The 15,449-nt window shown below is 38.5% G+C and overlaps 1 protein-coding gene across 3 annotated transcripts in view; it reads right to left on the bottom strand.

The window, feature by feature from the left end:
• Positions 1-15,449, bottom strand: part of ATR (ATR checkpoint kinase) — a 137,221-nt gene that overhangs the window by 68,969 nt on the left and 52,803 nt on the right. For all 3 annotated transcript variants that reach the window (XR_003546810.1, XM_014593188.2, XM_006162303.3), the window contains exons 21-24: positions 15,146-15,271; positions 12,013-12,219; positions 9,651-9,764; positions 5,380-5,495 (exon numbers count right to left, since the gene is read on the bottom strand). Coding sequence is in view for 2 of the 3 variants with exons in the window: in XM_014593188.2 (XP_014448674.1) it covers positions 5,380-5,495; positions 9,651-9,764; positions 12,013-12,219; positions 15,146-15,271 (563 nt within the window). In the remaining variant the exon portion in view is untranslated. The remainder of the gene's footprint in view (positions 1-5,379; positions 5,496-9,650; positions 9,765-12,012; positions 12,220-15,145; positions 15,272-15,449) is intronic.

The raw sequence follows: 15,449 nt of genomic DNA, 5'->3' as shown, positions 1-15,449 counted from the left end.
GTATCTCAGGTACTTCTAATGGTTTGAGTCTGCCTCTCCTATTCCTCACATCCTTTTAACTCCACTGTTGTGTAGTAAAGACCTGTTCCATTGAAGTTCAAGCTACCCAGGTATACTATTTTCTAGTCCTCCTCATTAGGAGTATCTATCAAACTCATTGATTACCAAGTTCATGATAACTTTAGCACATTACTCAGTGTTTTTGTTACCCAAATCTTTGTTTAAATTTTATTATTTTTTTTAATTTGCTACAGGGCATGTGTGCCCACCAGAGACACAGAGAGACACAAACAGAAAAAGTGAGAAAGCAAGCTGCCAGGTCTGGGACTCGAACTTCCATCAGCCATTTGGGAGTCCAGTGCCTCAACCATCACACCACCTGCAGGCCCATCACTCTCAAGTCTTATCATCATCCAGAGTGACTTTTATGTCTGACTGAACCACTTAATGAAATTCGAGCTTTCTCAACGACTTTCTCCCCTTATTCTGTTATTTTTTGTTTTTAATTTGTCAGGAGGCATGTGTGCTCATCAGAGACAGAGGGAAAAGGAGAAAGCACCCTTCAATTCCTTCCTATTTCTCCATTCCATTGGGATTTGGGGCATGTATACACACATAACTGGCATGTTTTTTAAAGCTGTTGGGTCCAAGATTTGAACCATGTAATCAGTCACAGTCACATGGGACCTAGTTCCCTCAACCACTAGGCTATGAGGCTGGACCAAGACTCCCTTGTTAATACACAGAATTTCTTCCCCTTCAAAGTTGACTAATTAGGCACTTCATTCTACGGCTAGTTTCCAGAACTTCCCGTTCTTTCATCCAGTTACTCCAACACAGCTGCCTTTTCTCATTGAGATTTTCTGTTTTCTGATCCTGCTAAACTCTCTTGACCGACACCCTCCTTTCTTTACCTCTTTCATAACCAGCTTAGTGTCTGTGGACGTTCACTTCTATCATTCTCTTGTAATAGCCTCTATTCACTCTGTTGCTACACTGTCTTTACCAGCTGTATCCATCTGGCCATCCTCTCAGCCTTGCATTATTCCAAATATCTGCCTTTACTGCCTCTGCATTGATAGAGAAAAATCACTAACCTGTGTATCAGATTAGTGTTACTATATATTCTTAGTCTTCAATGTTAGTAAACCTCTGTGTTGCCCAGAAATCCTAAATTTTGCCTATTAACTTCTCTTATCTTTTCCACAATGGCTATTTCAAATCACCATCACTCCTAAAATCACCTAATACCAACTCCATTGCCACTTTCAGACAGTGACCTCACTCCCTATACCTCCCACTTCAAAGAGAAAAAAAGAAATAATTTTTCCTCACAGTCAAATCTGTAAGCTTAGGTGGGTTCCAGCCATCATTTTATCTTTCCTTATTACAAAGAAAGTGATCTCACTCCCTCTGGGTCTACATTTTCATCAGGCCCTTGGCTCTCCAATGCTGGATGCTCCTCAGGGTCCTTACTCTATTACCACTTCTTCCTTCCACTACCTCCACACGACCTTTCCTGTTCCTCAGCATTAACAATGAAACAGGTTAAAATAGCTCTCCTCTTAGAACTACATGCGTGGGGACCAGCAGTTGGTGTAATGGCTATGTCGCCGGACTCCCATGTAGTTGACCGTGGTTTGAGTCGCGGACCTGGTGGCTTCAATTCACACTGGGCGCGTGTGCGTGCGTGCCCAAGATCCTGAGAGGAGGATGGAGGAGAACGATTGTGGCGTGGCCATCCCCCTGGGGGGGTGATTTCTGGCTTTCTGTCTCTCTCTGTCTGTCTGGCGAGCACACGTGCCCTATAGCGAACACCTCTCAAAAAAAAAAAAGAACTACATGTGTGAAGGACTTTTTGAGAGAAGTTCCTTTCACATCACCAATGTAACTTTAAGAAATAAATATTTTAAAATGCCCTATTCTCATGGTCTTTAGCAAACATTATATATTTCACTGTATTCCAAATTTCTTAAAGTTGAAAAATCCAATTTGTCACTTAACCATCCTTCTACCTAATCTAAGTCCCTGTTTTGAATCATCATGACTCTAAGTCTCTGGATGATCTGATCAAGTTTTACAGTGAATTTGAAACTGCTGCTATTCAAGTACAAGCCAGTTTCAATCTGTCATACCCTGGTGTTTTCTCCTAAGGTTATTTCTACATCAATTTTGAACTATTGTTAATCTATCTGGTTCCAAATCTCTTCAACATAGCCACTCCTTAATATAGGTTTAGAGATTGCTTAGAAGTAGCTCAATTGTAAAGAATTTTTTTCTAAGGAATGCACAGAATATAACTTCAAGATAGCAAAAACATGAATATGCTTTTAAGAAATGTTCCATTTTCCCAGGCCCCCTAAAGTAAATATTAAGCAGTCTAAGTTATAATATTGACCTATAGGCTATATTTTAGTGTTTCATACAAAAGCTTTAATAAAAAATGAGTCAACTCCATTGAAATTGCCTTTCTCCTGCAGGTCAGGAGACAGTAATTTTTTATGAAGCAGCAATTTCAAATAGTAGATCCTGGCTAGATGAATCTTCTTACATTCCACCTAAGATAACCCATCTGAGAGAGTCCTCTAACTCTTTTTGTTTTTGTTATAGGGTGTGTATGCCCGCCAGAGAGACAAAGAGACAGAAAGAGAAAAATTACCCGCCCAGGAGGATAGGCACTCTACAATCCCTTCTCCTCCATTCTCCTCTGGGGGTCTTGGGCACACATGCACACAGGCTTGGTGCGAGTTGTAAGTCTCCAGTTCCAGGACTTGAACCGCATTTGACTAAGTGGGAGTCCAGTGACATAACCATTATGACATTGGCTGGTTCTGCTAAGATCACTCTTACAAATCATCACTTTAAAATTGTTCCTTGGGCCAATCCTGTAACCTAATGGTTAGAGGATCTGGCTACCACACGGGTGACTGGTTCAAATCCTGAACCTGGGTGGCTTGAAAAAACAAGTCAGGAGCATATACATGCATGCCCAGAATGGAAGGATGGAACAGAAGGGACTGCAGTGTAAACACGCACCATTAAGGGGTACTTTCTCTCTTCCTCTCTCTCTCTGTCTCTGAGTGCACCTGTCCTCTGGCAATTAGAAAAGTTATTTCTTATGAAAGGGTAACAAGTAGGCAGAAAATGCTGGCATTTTATAAGACAGTAAATTAAATAACAAATAGAAATGGTAGCTTCTACTTCTCATGAAGTAAGCAATAGCCATCTCCACAACTACTCCCCAAAACCAAGTAATCTATTCAACAAGCAAGGACTGAATAAACATTTATTACGGAGTATAAACCAAATGTCCAACACTCCGCTAGGTACTTCCCCTCCTTTTAAAATAATTGTTTATTTAATTTCATTTATTATTTTAAAATTTGTTATAGGGTACATACGCTCACCAGAGAGATAGAGAAAGAGACAGTGAGAAAGCAAGCTACCATACCTGGGACTTGAACTATGGTAAGCCACGTGGGAGCCCAGTGCCTTAACTACCACACCACCTGCTGGCCCCACTGCTAGGTACTTTTAACATTATCTGCTTTATTTCTAACAATAATCATATAAGATGTGTGACATTACCTACATTTTCAAAATAAAAATATTAAGACCTGGAAATGTTAGTAACTTGGCCAAAGCTTCAGAGATAGCAAATGCAGAGACAAGATTCAAACCTAGGCCAATTTGACTCAAAAGACCACAAACTTCCTCTTATATCACAGAGTCTTATGCATCTAAATAATATGGAATAAGGGTCTGGATCTAGCATAAAATGTGTGCTCTGTGAGGCTGAGTCACATGGGAATGTCCCCAGCTGTGTACAGAGACCTCCCTGAGTATGCTGGGCACATGTATGCCCATGATATGGGACTGGCTAAGGCTGGGGATAGATCGTGGTGTGAGAGAACTTGTGGGTGGCCTCTGACACAAACTTTAAAATATACAATAAAAAAGTAAGGGAACTATAGGGCCCTCAAAAAAGAAAAAAAAAAAAGAACCCTAGGCTTTTAGTTTTTTCTATTTTAAAGAGTTTTTTTTGCTATAGGGTGCATGTGCTCACTGGACAGACAGACAAAAAGCGAAAAAATCACCCACTAGGAGGATGGCCATGCCGCAATCCCTTTTCCTCCATTCTCCTCTCAGGATTTTGGGCACGCTGCACATGTGCCAGCGTGAGTTTTAAGATGCCAGGCCCAGGACTCGAACTATGGTTGACTACATTGAAGTCTAGCAACATAGTCATTACCCCACCTGCTGGTCTCAGGCTTTTAATCTTAACTTTTTTTATAGATATATAAATATATTTTTGAGAATTTTTTGTTTTTGCTATAAGGCGCATGTGCTAACCAGAAAGACAGAGAGACACAAACAGACAGCGAGAAATCATCCCCCAGGGGGGATGGCCATGCCACAATCCCTTCTCCTCCATACTCCTCTCAGAATCTTGAGCACACACACACACACACACACACACACACACACACACACAAGCCCGGCGTGAGTTTAAACCACCGGGTCTAGGATAATTCTTTAAAAAACAAAAAGCATGCAACCTAGGGAACCAGCAGTTAGCGTAATGGCTATGTCGCTGGACTCCCACGTAGTCGACCGCGGTTCGTGTCCCGGACCCGGTGGCTTAAAACTCACGCCGGGCGCGTGAGCGTGCGTGCCCAAGATCCCGAGAGGAGAATGGAGGAGAAGGGATTGCGGCGTGACCATCCCCCCTGGGGGGTGATTTCTCGCTTTCTGTCTCTATGTCTCTGTCTGTCTGGCGAGCGCACGCGCCCTACAGTGAAAATCTCTCCAAAAAAAAAAAAAAAGATTAAAAAAAAAAGCATGCAACCTAGAGTTCCTAAAAATACAGTTTCTAACTAAAAATAATTTATAATTTTTTGAAATTTTATCAGTCCTAATGGGAATTTAAATTGAAAAAAAAAGAGAGATTAGAAAATCCTTCTTTAAAAGGAGAGGGAAAATATACTCATGAAGAGAAAATGATAAGGATGAAATCTCTGACTGAGGGTACTAAGGGTTTTGAGACTAGCTTTACACACTTAAATTTCTTTATTAATTGCACTTGTCAGAAGTTTCAACTCATATTCAACTTAAAGTAGATTCTTTCTATTTACTACTGACAGCTGAATTAAAAAAGAAAATCAATTCTTTTAACTTCAGAGAATTTGTCTAAATAGTTATAGAATTTAATCTAATGTGCAGACTGCAGTACTTATTTTGAGATTATAAACATTAATCACAGTGGAAAATACATATGAAAACATACTCAAAATACTTTTTAATGTTAAAAAACATAAAAGTAATCTTTTTTATTAAGTTAAAACCAATTTTAGGAAAAACAGAAAGGAGTCTACATACCTAGTATTTAGATGAGGTTCCAGTATTTCTCGAACATGTTCGGGAAATCTCCTCCACAACTGGTGACCGGGGCCATTAGTCTGCATCTCTCTACAGTCATATATAGCAAGTAATTCCTAAAAACACATATTTAACATTTTAAGTCCAGTGAAACAGATGAAGCTTTGTATTTATTACTGTTCTACATATTATGGTGACAAAAATACACAGAAAAATAATCAGAATGAAAAATTTTGGAGTGTGGCCAACCATGGCTCAAGTCCTGGACCCGGTGGCTTAAAACTCACTCCAGGCACATGAGTGTTTGTGCCATGGAGAAGGGACTGCAGTATTGCCATCCTCCCCAGGGAATGACTTCTTACTTCCCTTCTGTCTGTGTCTGTCTCACTGGCGAGTGCATGTGCACTACGGCAAAAACCTGAAAAAAATTTTTTTGGATCTATGAACTTTCTTAAGACATTTATTTTGATGCCTAGAATCATGTAGTAAATTACTCAAGGCTGCAAAGTTATGGCAGTACTTATATATAAAGCCATATATATATATCCAAACTCCATTTTCATTTAATTATAAAATGTTACGGAAGCCAACTTTTTCTCACATTTAACAAAGGCACTCTAACAGAAGCCCCCTTAATCTCTAGTAACAGACTTACTAGAGCTAAGATTTTCTTTTCCTTTTTTAAGAGACATTTTTGCTATAAGGTGTGTGTGCTGGCTAGAGAGAGAGAAACAAAAAGCGAGAAATCATCCCCCAGGAGGGGTGGCCATGCTGCAACCCCTTCTCCTCCATTCTCCTCTCAGGATCTTGGACACGCACGCACATGCATCCAGCATGAGTTTTAAGTCGCCAGGTCCAGGACTCAAACTGTGGTCAACTATGTGAGAGTCCAGTAACAAAACCATTATGTCATCTGCCAGTCCCAAGATTTTCTTTTTAGTAACTATTTCGATTCTTGGGCCAACAGATGGTGTAGCAGTTACGTAGTTGGACTTCGCATGGCCAACTGTGGTTTGAGTCCCAGACTGGTGGCTTGAAAATCGGGCCAGGCATGTGTGCCCATGATCCAGGAGGAAAATGGAGAAGGGATTGTGGCATGGTCATCCCTTGGGGGATGATTTCACACTTTTCCTCTCACTGTCTCTGCCTCTGTCTCTCTAGCAATCACATGTGCCAAGAGGAAAAAGCCTCTTTAAAACAAAACAAAACAAAACAAAAAATCCTATTTAGATTCTCTTTCATATCACCCTGCGTCAGCCAGCCCAAATCTCAGCCATGCATGGAGAAGCCCGACAACAGGAGATGGTGGCAATATAGGACCCTCCACATGGATCCAGCATCACAGAACTTGCTTCACTGCCCAACTGGTCGGCCTCCAGTTATAGACTTTGATTCATATTTGATTTAAGAAAACAAACAAACAAACAAACAAACAAAAAAAAAAACAGAAAAAAATCACAAGAGACTTCTATATCTTCAATCTGTCTATTCATGCCTGACTGTAACAATGCCCATATGATCTGCTTTCTCTTTGGTTACTACAGAACAACTGTCTTTGTTTTCAATTAAGCTACTCCCCTTTCCTCTGTACATCATATTCCACACCTCTTTGCCTATTTAAAAATTACTAAATCAATTTGATCTTGCATCATCACTTTTCCCCTCTTTGATAAACTGCTCTGGGACAACATAGAAACATACTGCTTTTCCCCCACCTCTTTTCTCCTGAACTATTTCCCATCTTCTTGCTTTCCTTGATAGCAGCAGTCCTCAAAAGAGTCTCTGTAATTTCTCTAACTGCTCTCTTCCAATTTTCTTAAAAAAAAAAACTATATATTCTCCACTGAAATTATTCTAGTCAAGGTCACCAGTAACCTCTGTGTTAGTATATAGCCAATGGTCAATTCTCAATTCTTAGATTATTATACTCGTAATCAGCATTTAATATAGATCACTCCATTATTTCTTAAAACATTTTATCTTCTAAAATATCACATTCTCCTACTTTACTTGGAAGCTCCTTCTCAATTATTTCTCTCTCTCCTTTTTCAGTGTATATATCTATCCCACGACTGGGAGAGACAGAGATAATAGCGATCTACCTCCAACTTCACCCAACCTCAGCCAATGCAGACCATGGCATGCATGTGTAGGATATGCTCAGGGAGGTCTCCAGATGTGAATCCAAAGCCTTCCCCTGTGGGTCAGCTTCACAGAGCAGTGGCATTTTTACCGCGTTCCACCTCCTGTTTTCTCACTTGTTCCCTCCTCATTTCTCTGACCTCTCAAGGTCCAGGGCTCATTTTACCTGTACTTGCTCCCTTGGTCACCTCATCCAAAATAACAGGTTTAAATAATATTTCTATAATGAAAAATCTCCAAATGTATACCTATAACCCAGACCTGTCACAATGGATCCCAGACTTGACTATCTAACAAAACAGAAATTTTCAATGGAAAAAAAAAAAAAAAAGAAAAACAGGCAAAAACAGTCAAACCAGGGAAATATGGCACATATGACAAACAAAAAGATAATTTACATTCTATCCAAATAGGTCTTAAATACAAGTAAAAATAGACCAAAACTAAGAGAAAAATGGGAAAAGATCATCTATAACAGACCCATAGAAAAAGCAATAAATACATTAAAATGTTAGAACACCCTCATTCTTCAATAAATGAAAATGTTACATTGGCAACGATGTAACATTTTGATGACAGTAGAGTTAGCAAGGGAGTTTAAACTGGTAAAAAAGTTTTTGGAAAAATGTATATTTGGTCTGAGACAGATAATATTTTACAGATATTTGTATTATTGATATATTCACTGAAGTGCTCAGAAATGTAGGCAAGCTCCCTATATTATTTTTTATAGAATAAATTATTTTTTATAAAAGCAAAAAACTAAATATACTCTTGGGGCCAGCAAGTGGCATAGTGGTGAAAGATGCTAGACTCTCACATGGCTGACAGTGGTTTGAGTCTCAGATCTGGCAGCTTGCTTTCTTACTTTCTTTCTGCCTCTCTCTGGTCAAATTAAAAAACAAACAATAATAAATAAAATTAAATAAAATAATTCTTTAATATTTTAAGATACCTATAGTAATCTACTAACGGTATATTCTCTAAACTGTTTATCATGAATTTGAATTACCTTGATAACAAAAATGTTAAAAGAAACACTTTCATTTTGTGCATTTTAACACTGCTTTAGGAGCTAGCAGGTGACGTGGTGGTTAAGGCACTGGACTACCACATGGCTGACCATGGTTCAAGTCCCAGACCTGGCAACTTGCTTTCTCACTTCCACTCTCTCTCTCTTGTCAAATTTTAATAAATGAATAATAATGAATAAAATTCAATAAATAATTACAGATGAAAAACATATAAAAAAGATTGTTTAGGGGGTAAGTTTTAAATGTTCTCATCACAAAAAATGTTGAGTATTTGAGATGATAGAATATTCTATATAGCTTTATTTTTGTTTTTGTTTTGTGTGTGTGTGTGTGTGTGTGTGTGTGTGTGTGTGTGTATTTTAGTTTTGCTATAGGGTATATGTGCTTACTGGAGACAGAGAGGAAGCGAGACCCAGAGAGCTAGAAAGTAAGAAATAACCCCTGGGGAGATGGCTATGTCGCAATCCCTTCTACTCCAGTTTCCTCTCAAAATTTTAGACACACAAGTATGTGGACTGCCATGTTTTCAAAGTTGCCTGGCATGTTTCCTAAGTGGCCGGGTCCAGGACTTGAATTGTGTAGTCAGTTATGTGAGATAACAGCGCATTTAACTCACACATCACCTGCTGTCCCTTATGTAGCTTTATTTATTTACTTTTTTTTTTTTTTTGCTTATAAGCCAGGGAACATGTGTGTTTTCCAGAGACAGAAAGAGACACAGAGAACGAAGGAGAGGGTGAAAGCATTGCACAATGCAAAAAGGTTATGCCATATCATGTCTACATCTCATTGCGATTGGGAGCATGCATGCATACACGAACATTATGTTTTTAATGTTACTGGATCTGAGACTGAAACCATGAAATTGACCAGATGGTATCCAGCTTCCTTAACTACTAGCCACAGGACTGGCCTGGCTTGATTTAATTATTCTGTGCTGTATTCATAAATCATAACATAATTTTCGTACCCCATAGATTTATGTAATTGTAAGTTATCAACATACAATAAAGAATAATTGATAAGTATAGAACTCAAAGTTTTCTTTACTGAATTTAATAAAGTAAAGCCAGTAACAACTACATGTACTCTTACCTGAATGGCATAAGCAGCTGAATCTTGAGCTCGGCTATTATCTGCATATGCAAGGTAGGCTCTGGTTAGCTCCATCAGCAGTCCATAGGCAAAGCTTAAATCTTCCACTCCAGTCTCAATAAAAACAAGGACAACTTAAGGATAACTGGTATAAATTTTGTTAAGGTTTACATGCCTTCCATGGTGAATTTAACTTAGTTACCTAAGTAATTTAACTTACAAACAGAAGTACCATGAGTTTCAAATTAAGTTTGGTACCAAAGTTAAAATAAAATCTGTAGCAAAAAAGCCAAAATCTAAAACTGTTTAGGGTATTTCTAATGTGCATTAGGATCATTCACCCTTAACTCTTAAAAATATAAAATTTCCTAAGTTACATTCTAAAGAGCCCATGATCACTTGAGAAAACACTCCAAAATAATTTTAATATACCCTCTACTTAGAAATGTATTTTTAAATTATTTATTTAATTCAATGGAGAACTTCACATTTTTCTGCCTGTCATGTTTCCTCCGCTTGCACCTCACACCTACCTTCCAACAGCCACTCTCTACCATCCACTCTCCCCTCACTGTCTCTACCATTACACCCATCCACTCCACCATCACATTTTCAAGTCTGTCAACCTTTGCCACAGCACTCAATACAAATGGAGTGGGGATAAACAATGTGTGTCTTTCAAAGTCTGGCTCACTTCGCTCAACATTAAGTCTTCTATATTCATCATGTTGAGTCAAACAACAGACTGTTTCTAATAGCTGTGTGATAGTCTAAATTAGGTCATCAGAATAGTCGTGATGCATTTTTGCATAGAAAAACATAAAATACGTCATGACATTTCCAATGACCCAATATATAAGTATTACAGTTTTTCAACTCAGTCATCAGTTTTTGAACATGAAGTTGATTTCATGGCTTTTTTTTTTCCTTTCTAGAGAGATTTTTTGCTATAGGGTGCCTGCGATCATTGGAGAGACAAGACAGAAAGACAGAGAGACAGAAAACAAGAAATCACCCTCCAGGGGAGATGGCCAAGCCACAATCCCTTCTTCCCCATTCTCCTCTTAGGATTTTGGGCACACCTGCACATGTGCCAGGCGTGAGTTTCAACCCTCCAGGTTCAGGACTCGAACCATGGTCAGCCATGTGGGAGTCCAGCAACGTAACCATTATGCCATCTGCTGGTCCTGCATGTTTTAGCAATTGTAAATAATGCTGCAATAAACATAGATGTGCAAGTATCTTTTTGACGGAGAGTTTCCTATCCTTTGGGTAAATACAAGAACGAAGATTATTGGTTCATATATTTGTATGTTTATGAGAAACCTTCATATAGTTTCCCACAGAGGTTGGATTTACATTCTCGCCAACAGTGTAGGAGAGATCCATTTTCACTGTAGCTTCACACTTGTCGTTTTTTTTAATTTACAATGCAAACTCATACATTAAAAGTTCTGTTTAATTTTGTTTTACATGGATCGTCCAAAGCCATATGACTGTAAAAGCTTTTTAATATGCATGCTATTAGAATATGCTGAAAAACTAGTTTCCTATGGAAACATTTGCAACAATGTTTAAATAATAATAATTAAACAATTAAGTAGGCTTTGAGCACTGTCATGATTAAATTAAGATGTTGTATTTTAAAAAGTAGAACATACTAGATGGAGCTCAAATGACTGCTTTTGTCTAAAGGTTTCTGCATTTTTTCTTTTTTCAAGAAATATTTTTTGTGGGGTCAGCAGTTGGCGTAATGGCTGTCGCTGGACTACCATGTAGTCGACCGTGGTTCAAGTCCCAAACCTGGTGGCTTAAACTCACGCCAGGCCATGTGCATATGTACCCAGGATCCCAAGAGGAAAAGGGATTATAGGATGGCTATCCCCTCCAGGAGGTGATTTCTCACTTTCTGTCTCTCATTTTTCTGGTAAGCACAAACACTCTATAGAAAAAACTTCTCAAAAAAAAAAGAAAGATTTTTGCTATAAGGCACTTGTGTTCGCCAGACAGACAGAGACAGACAGAGAGAAATCACCCCCCAAGGGGGATGGCCATGCCACAATCCCTTCTCCTCCAGTTGCCTCTTGGGATTTTGGCCACACGTGCACATGCACCCACTATGAGATTTAAGCTACCGGGTCCGGGACTCAAACTGCAGTCGACTACATTGGAGTCCAGAAATGTAATCACTATACCATCTGCTGGTCCCAGTCTCTGCAATTTAAGTAACTCAAAAGTTACCTCAACTATCTGAATTAAATTAAGCTGTCACTAAGAACAACATGAATAGTTCTTTGTAAATGGAATATATAAACCTCAATAGGAAAGAGGATTTTTGTCATTACAAAATACTACTACTTACCACAAAAGTAAAATCTTTTCCTTGGGTTTCAGTTGTTGAAAAATCTAATCTACCTGGATCTATTGCTCCCAACTCCCCTAAACATTCCCCACACAGCAAACGAGCTTGAGAGTTTGCATCCTGGCAACCTTTCAAAAGGACTGTCACCAGCTGTGAGATAACAGGTTCTACGGTTTCACTGTCTGTTGCATATTTTATCAGTTTTTCCTGAAATAAAAGCAGAAAGAATGTTTATACATTAACTTGTACAGGCTTTTATAATTTCCTAAACTAGAAAGCTTAAAAAATATTAAACAATATTAAAGAATAACTAAATACTGACAAAATTAAATTCCTGTATCTGCAATCTTTTCAATTAATTTTGATGAATTCACATGATACAGTTCACAATATAAAAAAGACTGTATTAGTTAAAATAGTAAGATTAAAAAGTGTGTAAAAGTTAGGGAAGAAAGACAAAAAGAAATGGAAAAAAGATTCTGTGGGGTAGGAAGAAAGACAGCCTTCATAAAAAATATGTTGGTTCAACTAAACTTTTTCACAAATCTTGTGAGGATGCTGTAATGAATGAAATGTTAAAAAAAAAAAAAAAAGTATTCTCAAGCTACTGAAGGTTTAAATACTGTACCTGTATGATCATTTTAGAATTACATCATTTAGGGGCAGGCAGGTGGCATGGTGGTTAATGGTGCTGGACTACCCTATGGCCGACCACAGTTTAAGTCCTGGACCTGGTGGCTTCCTTTTTCACTTTCCTTTTCTCTCATTCTATCTCTCTCTGGTCAAATTAAAAGCAATAATAATAAATAAAATTAAATAATTAATATAAAATGAAAATAATTACATCATTTATGTTATTTTCTTTCTAGCAAAAGTAAAGCATATATGAGTAGACCAAACTCTATGGTAGAGCTGTGATTCAAATTAGAATAATATAATTCAGGAGAAAAAATAAAAAGACATTTAATCACATCTGGAATATTTTCAATAGCTGATTAACTAAATTAAACTGCAAATAACGTTACAATTTAATTCAGCCATAAATAACTAAAAAAACTGAACTACGTGTGCGTGCATGCTCAAGATCCCAAGAGGAGAATGGAGAAAGGATTGCAGTGTGGCCATCCCCCCGGGGGGGTGAGTTCTCGCTTCCTGTCTCTCTGCCTCTGTCTTTCTGGAGAGTGCATGCACCCTATAGCAAAAACATCTCAAAAAAAAAAAAAAGTAAAAATATACTTATTTTGTAAGTGCACAAATAGGTTAGACTAGGCTTTCTCAGCAAAGAGTATTAAACTTGGGACCAGCAGTTGGCGTAATGGCTATGTTTGGGGATGGTCACGCCGCAATCCCTTCTCCTCCATTCTCCTCTCGGGATCTTGGGCACGCACGCACACGCGCCCGGCGTGAGTTTTAAGCCACCGGGTCCGGGACACGAACCGCAGTCGACTACGTGGGAGTCCAGCGACATAGCCATTACGCTAACTGCTGGTTCCCGCGGACCTAGTGTCTTAAAACTCACGCCGGACGCGTGTGCGTGCATGCCCAAGATCCCGAGAGGAGAATGGAGGAGAAGGGATTGCAGCGTGGCCATCCCCTCTGGGGGGATTTCTTGCTTTCTGTCTCTATGTCTCTCTCTCTCTCTGTCTGGCGAGGGCACGTGCCCTATACCAAAAACCGCTCCAAAAAAAAAAAAGAGTATTAAACTTCTAAAGAATTTTTTTAAAACATTTTATTAGTTTTAATTATTTATTTAACTTTATTTATTCGTTCATTCATTTTTATTTTGACCAGAGAGACACAGAGAGAGAGAGAGAGAGAGAAGGTGAGAAAGCAAGCCACCACGTCCAGGATTTGAACTGGGGTCAGCCATGTGGGAGCATCCAGCACCTTAACCACCACGCCACCCGCTGGTCCCAAACTTCAAAAGAATTTTTAAATTAAGTACGTATTTAATGTATCTTTTTTAAAAAAATTGTTTTTCATGTATGGATCTAATTTTATTATTCCCAAATGACTAACCAGTTGAAAGACAAAAACTCAATGTTGGGGCTGGAAGGTGGTATAGTGGTTAAGGCACTGGACTTCCACATAGCTGACCACAGTTTGAGCCCTAGACCTGGCAGCTTGCTTTTATAGTTTTCCTCTCTCTCTCTGGCAAGCACAAATGCCCTATAACAAATTTAAGATACTAATAATAAATAAAATCAATAAATAATTCTTAAAAAAAAAAAAAAACTCAGTGGTTATCTCAGCTATTTGAAATTCTATTTTTACCACATACTAAATGTCTATATGTACTTGAGTCTATTTTTAAAATTATTTTTCCACATAGAAATCAGTATAGACTTTCTTCTTCTTTTTAGAGATTTTTGCTATAGGACGTGTGCACTCACCAGAGAGACAGAGAAACAGAAAGCAAGAAATCACCTCTCAAGGGAGATGGCCATGCCTCAATCACTTCTTCATTTTCTTGCTTGAGATTTTGGGCATTGACCCACATACACCCAACATGAGTTTTAAGCCTCCAGGTCTAGGACTCAAACTGCAGTCAACTACGTGGGAGTCCAGTGATATAACCATTACACCATCTGCTGGGCCCAATATTGACTTTCTAAGGGTTAAATAATCATAGTGTTGGGCCAACCTGTGTCCTGGTGGTTACATGAGCTGAATTCCACATGACAACAGTGTGGTTTAAGTCCCAGACCCAGACACTTGAAAAACATGCCAGACACATGTGCTGGAGTATCCAAAATCCCAAAAGAAGGGAGAGGTAGAAAAGGATTATAATTGTGCTCATTCTCCATGGGGGGATGCTTTCTCACATTCTCTCTCTTTCTCTGTCCTCTCTAGTGAGTACACATGTCCTCTCACAAGTTACAACATGTTATCTATCTGTATCTATCTATATCTATATATCAGAAAAACAACAAAAAGCTTCTGCAAATCTCTGAGATTCAGCCACAAAGTGAATCTCAAGATACTCAGTCAGCTCTGCTAATCTAGGCAAAATAAAAATTACTTCTTTCATTGAATCTCATGAATTTCAAAGAAAAATGCCAGCGTGTCATCTTTTCTTTAAATATCCAAATTTTCTTTGCTATAGTTTTTAAATGATATCACCTTAGCATACCTGATTTTTATATAAGGTTTCCTTTAGGCTTGTAAGAGCATGAATACGAACATCTACATTTTCATGCTGAATTGCTTTCATAGATAGTTGAAGACTTGTTTGAAGATCAGTACTCTCAGAGGTCTCCTATATAAAAAGCAACACACCTTATTAATTCTTTTAACAATCTTTTTTAAGAAAAATGTTTTTGCTACAGGGTACATATGCTTGCTGGAGAGACAGAGAGAGGTACAGGAACAGAAAGTGAGAAATCACCCCTCCCAGGGAAGATGGCCATGCTACAATCCCTCCTCCTCCTCCTGGA

Source organism: Tupaia chinensis, unplaced genomic scaffold, assembly GCF_000334495.1.
Source record: "Tupaia chinensis unplaced genomic scaffold, TupChi_1.0 Scaffold139833_1, whole genome shotgun sequence".
Lineage (NCBI taxonomy): Eukaryota > Metazoa > Chordata > Mammalia > Scandentia > Tupaiidae > Tupaia > Tupaia belangeri.
This window is presented reverse-complemented; position numbering and strand designations above follow the sequence as displayed.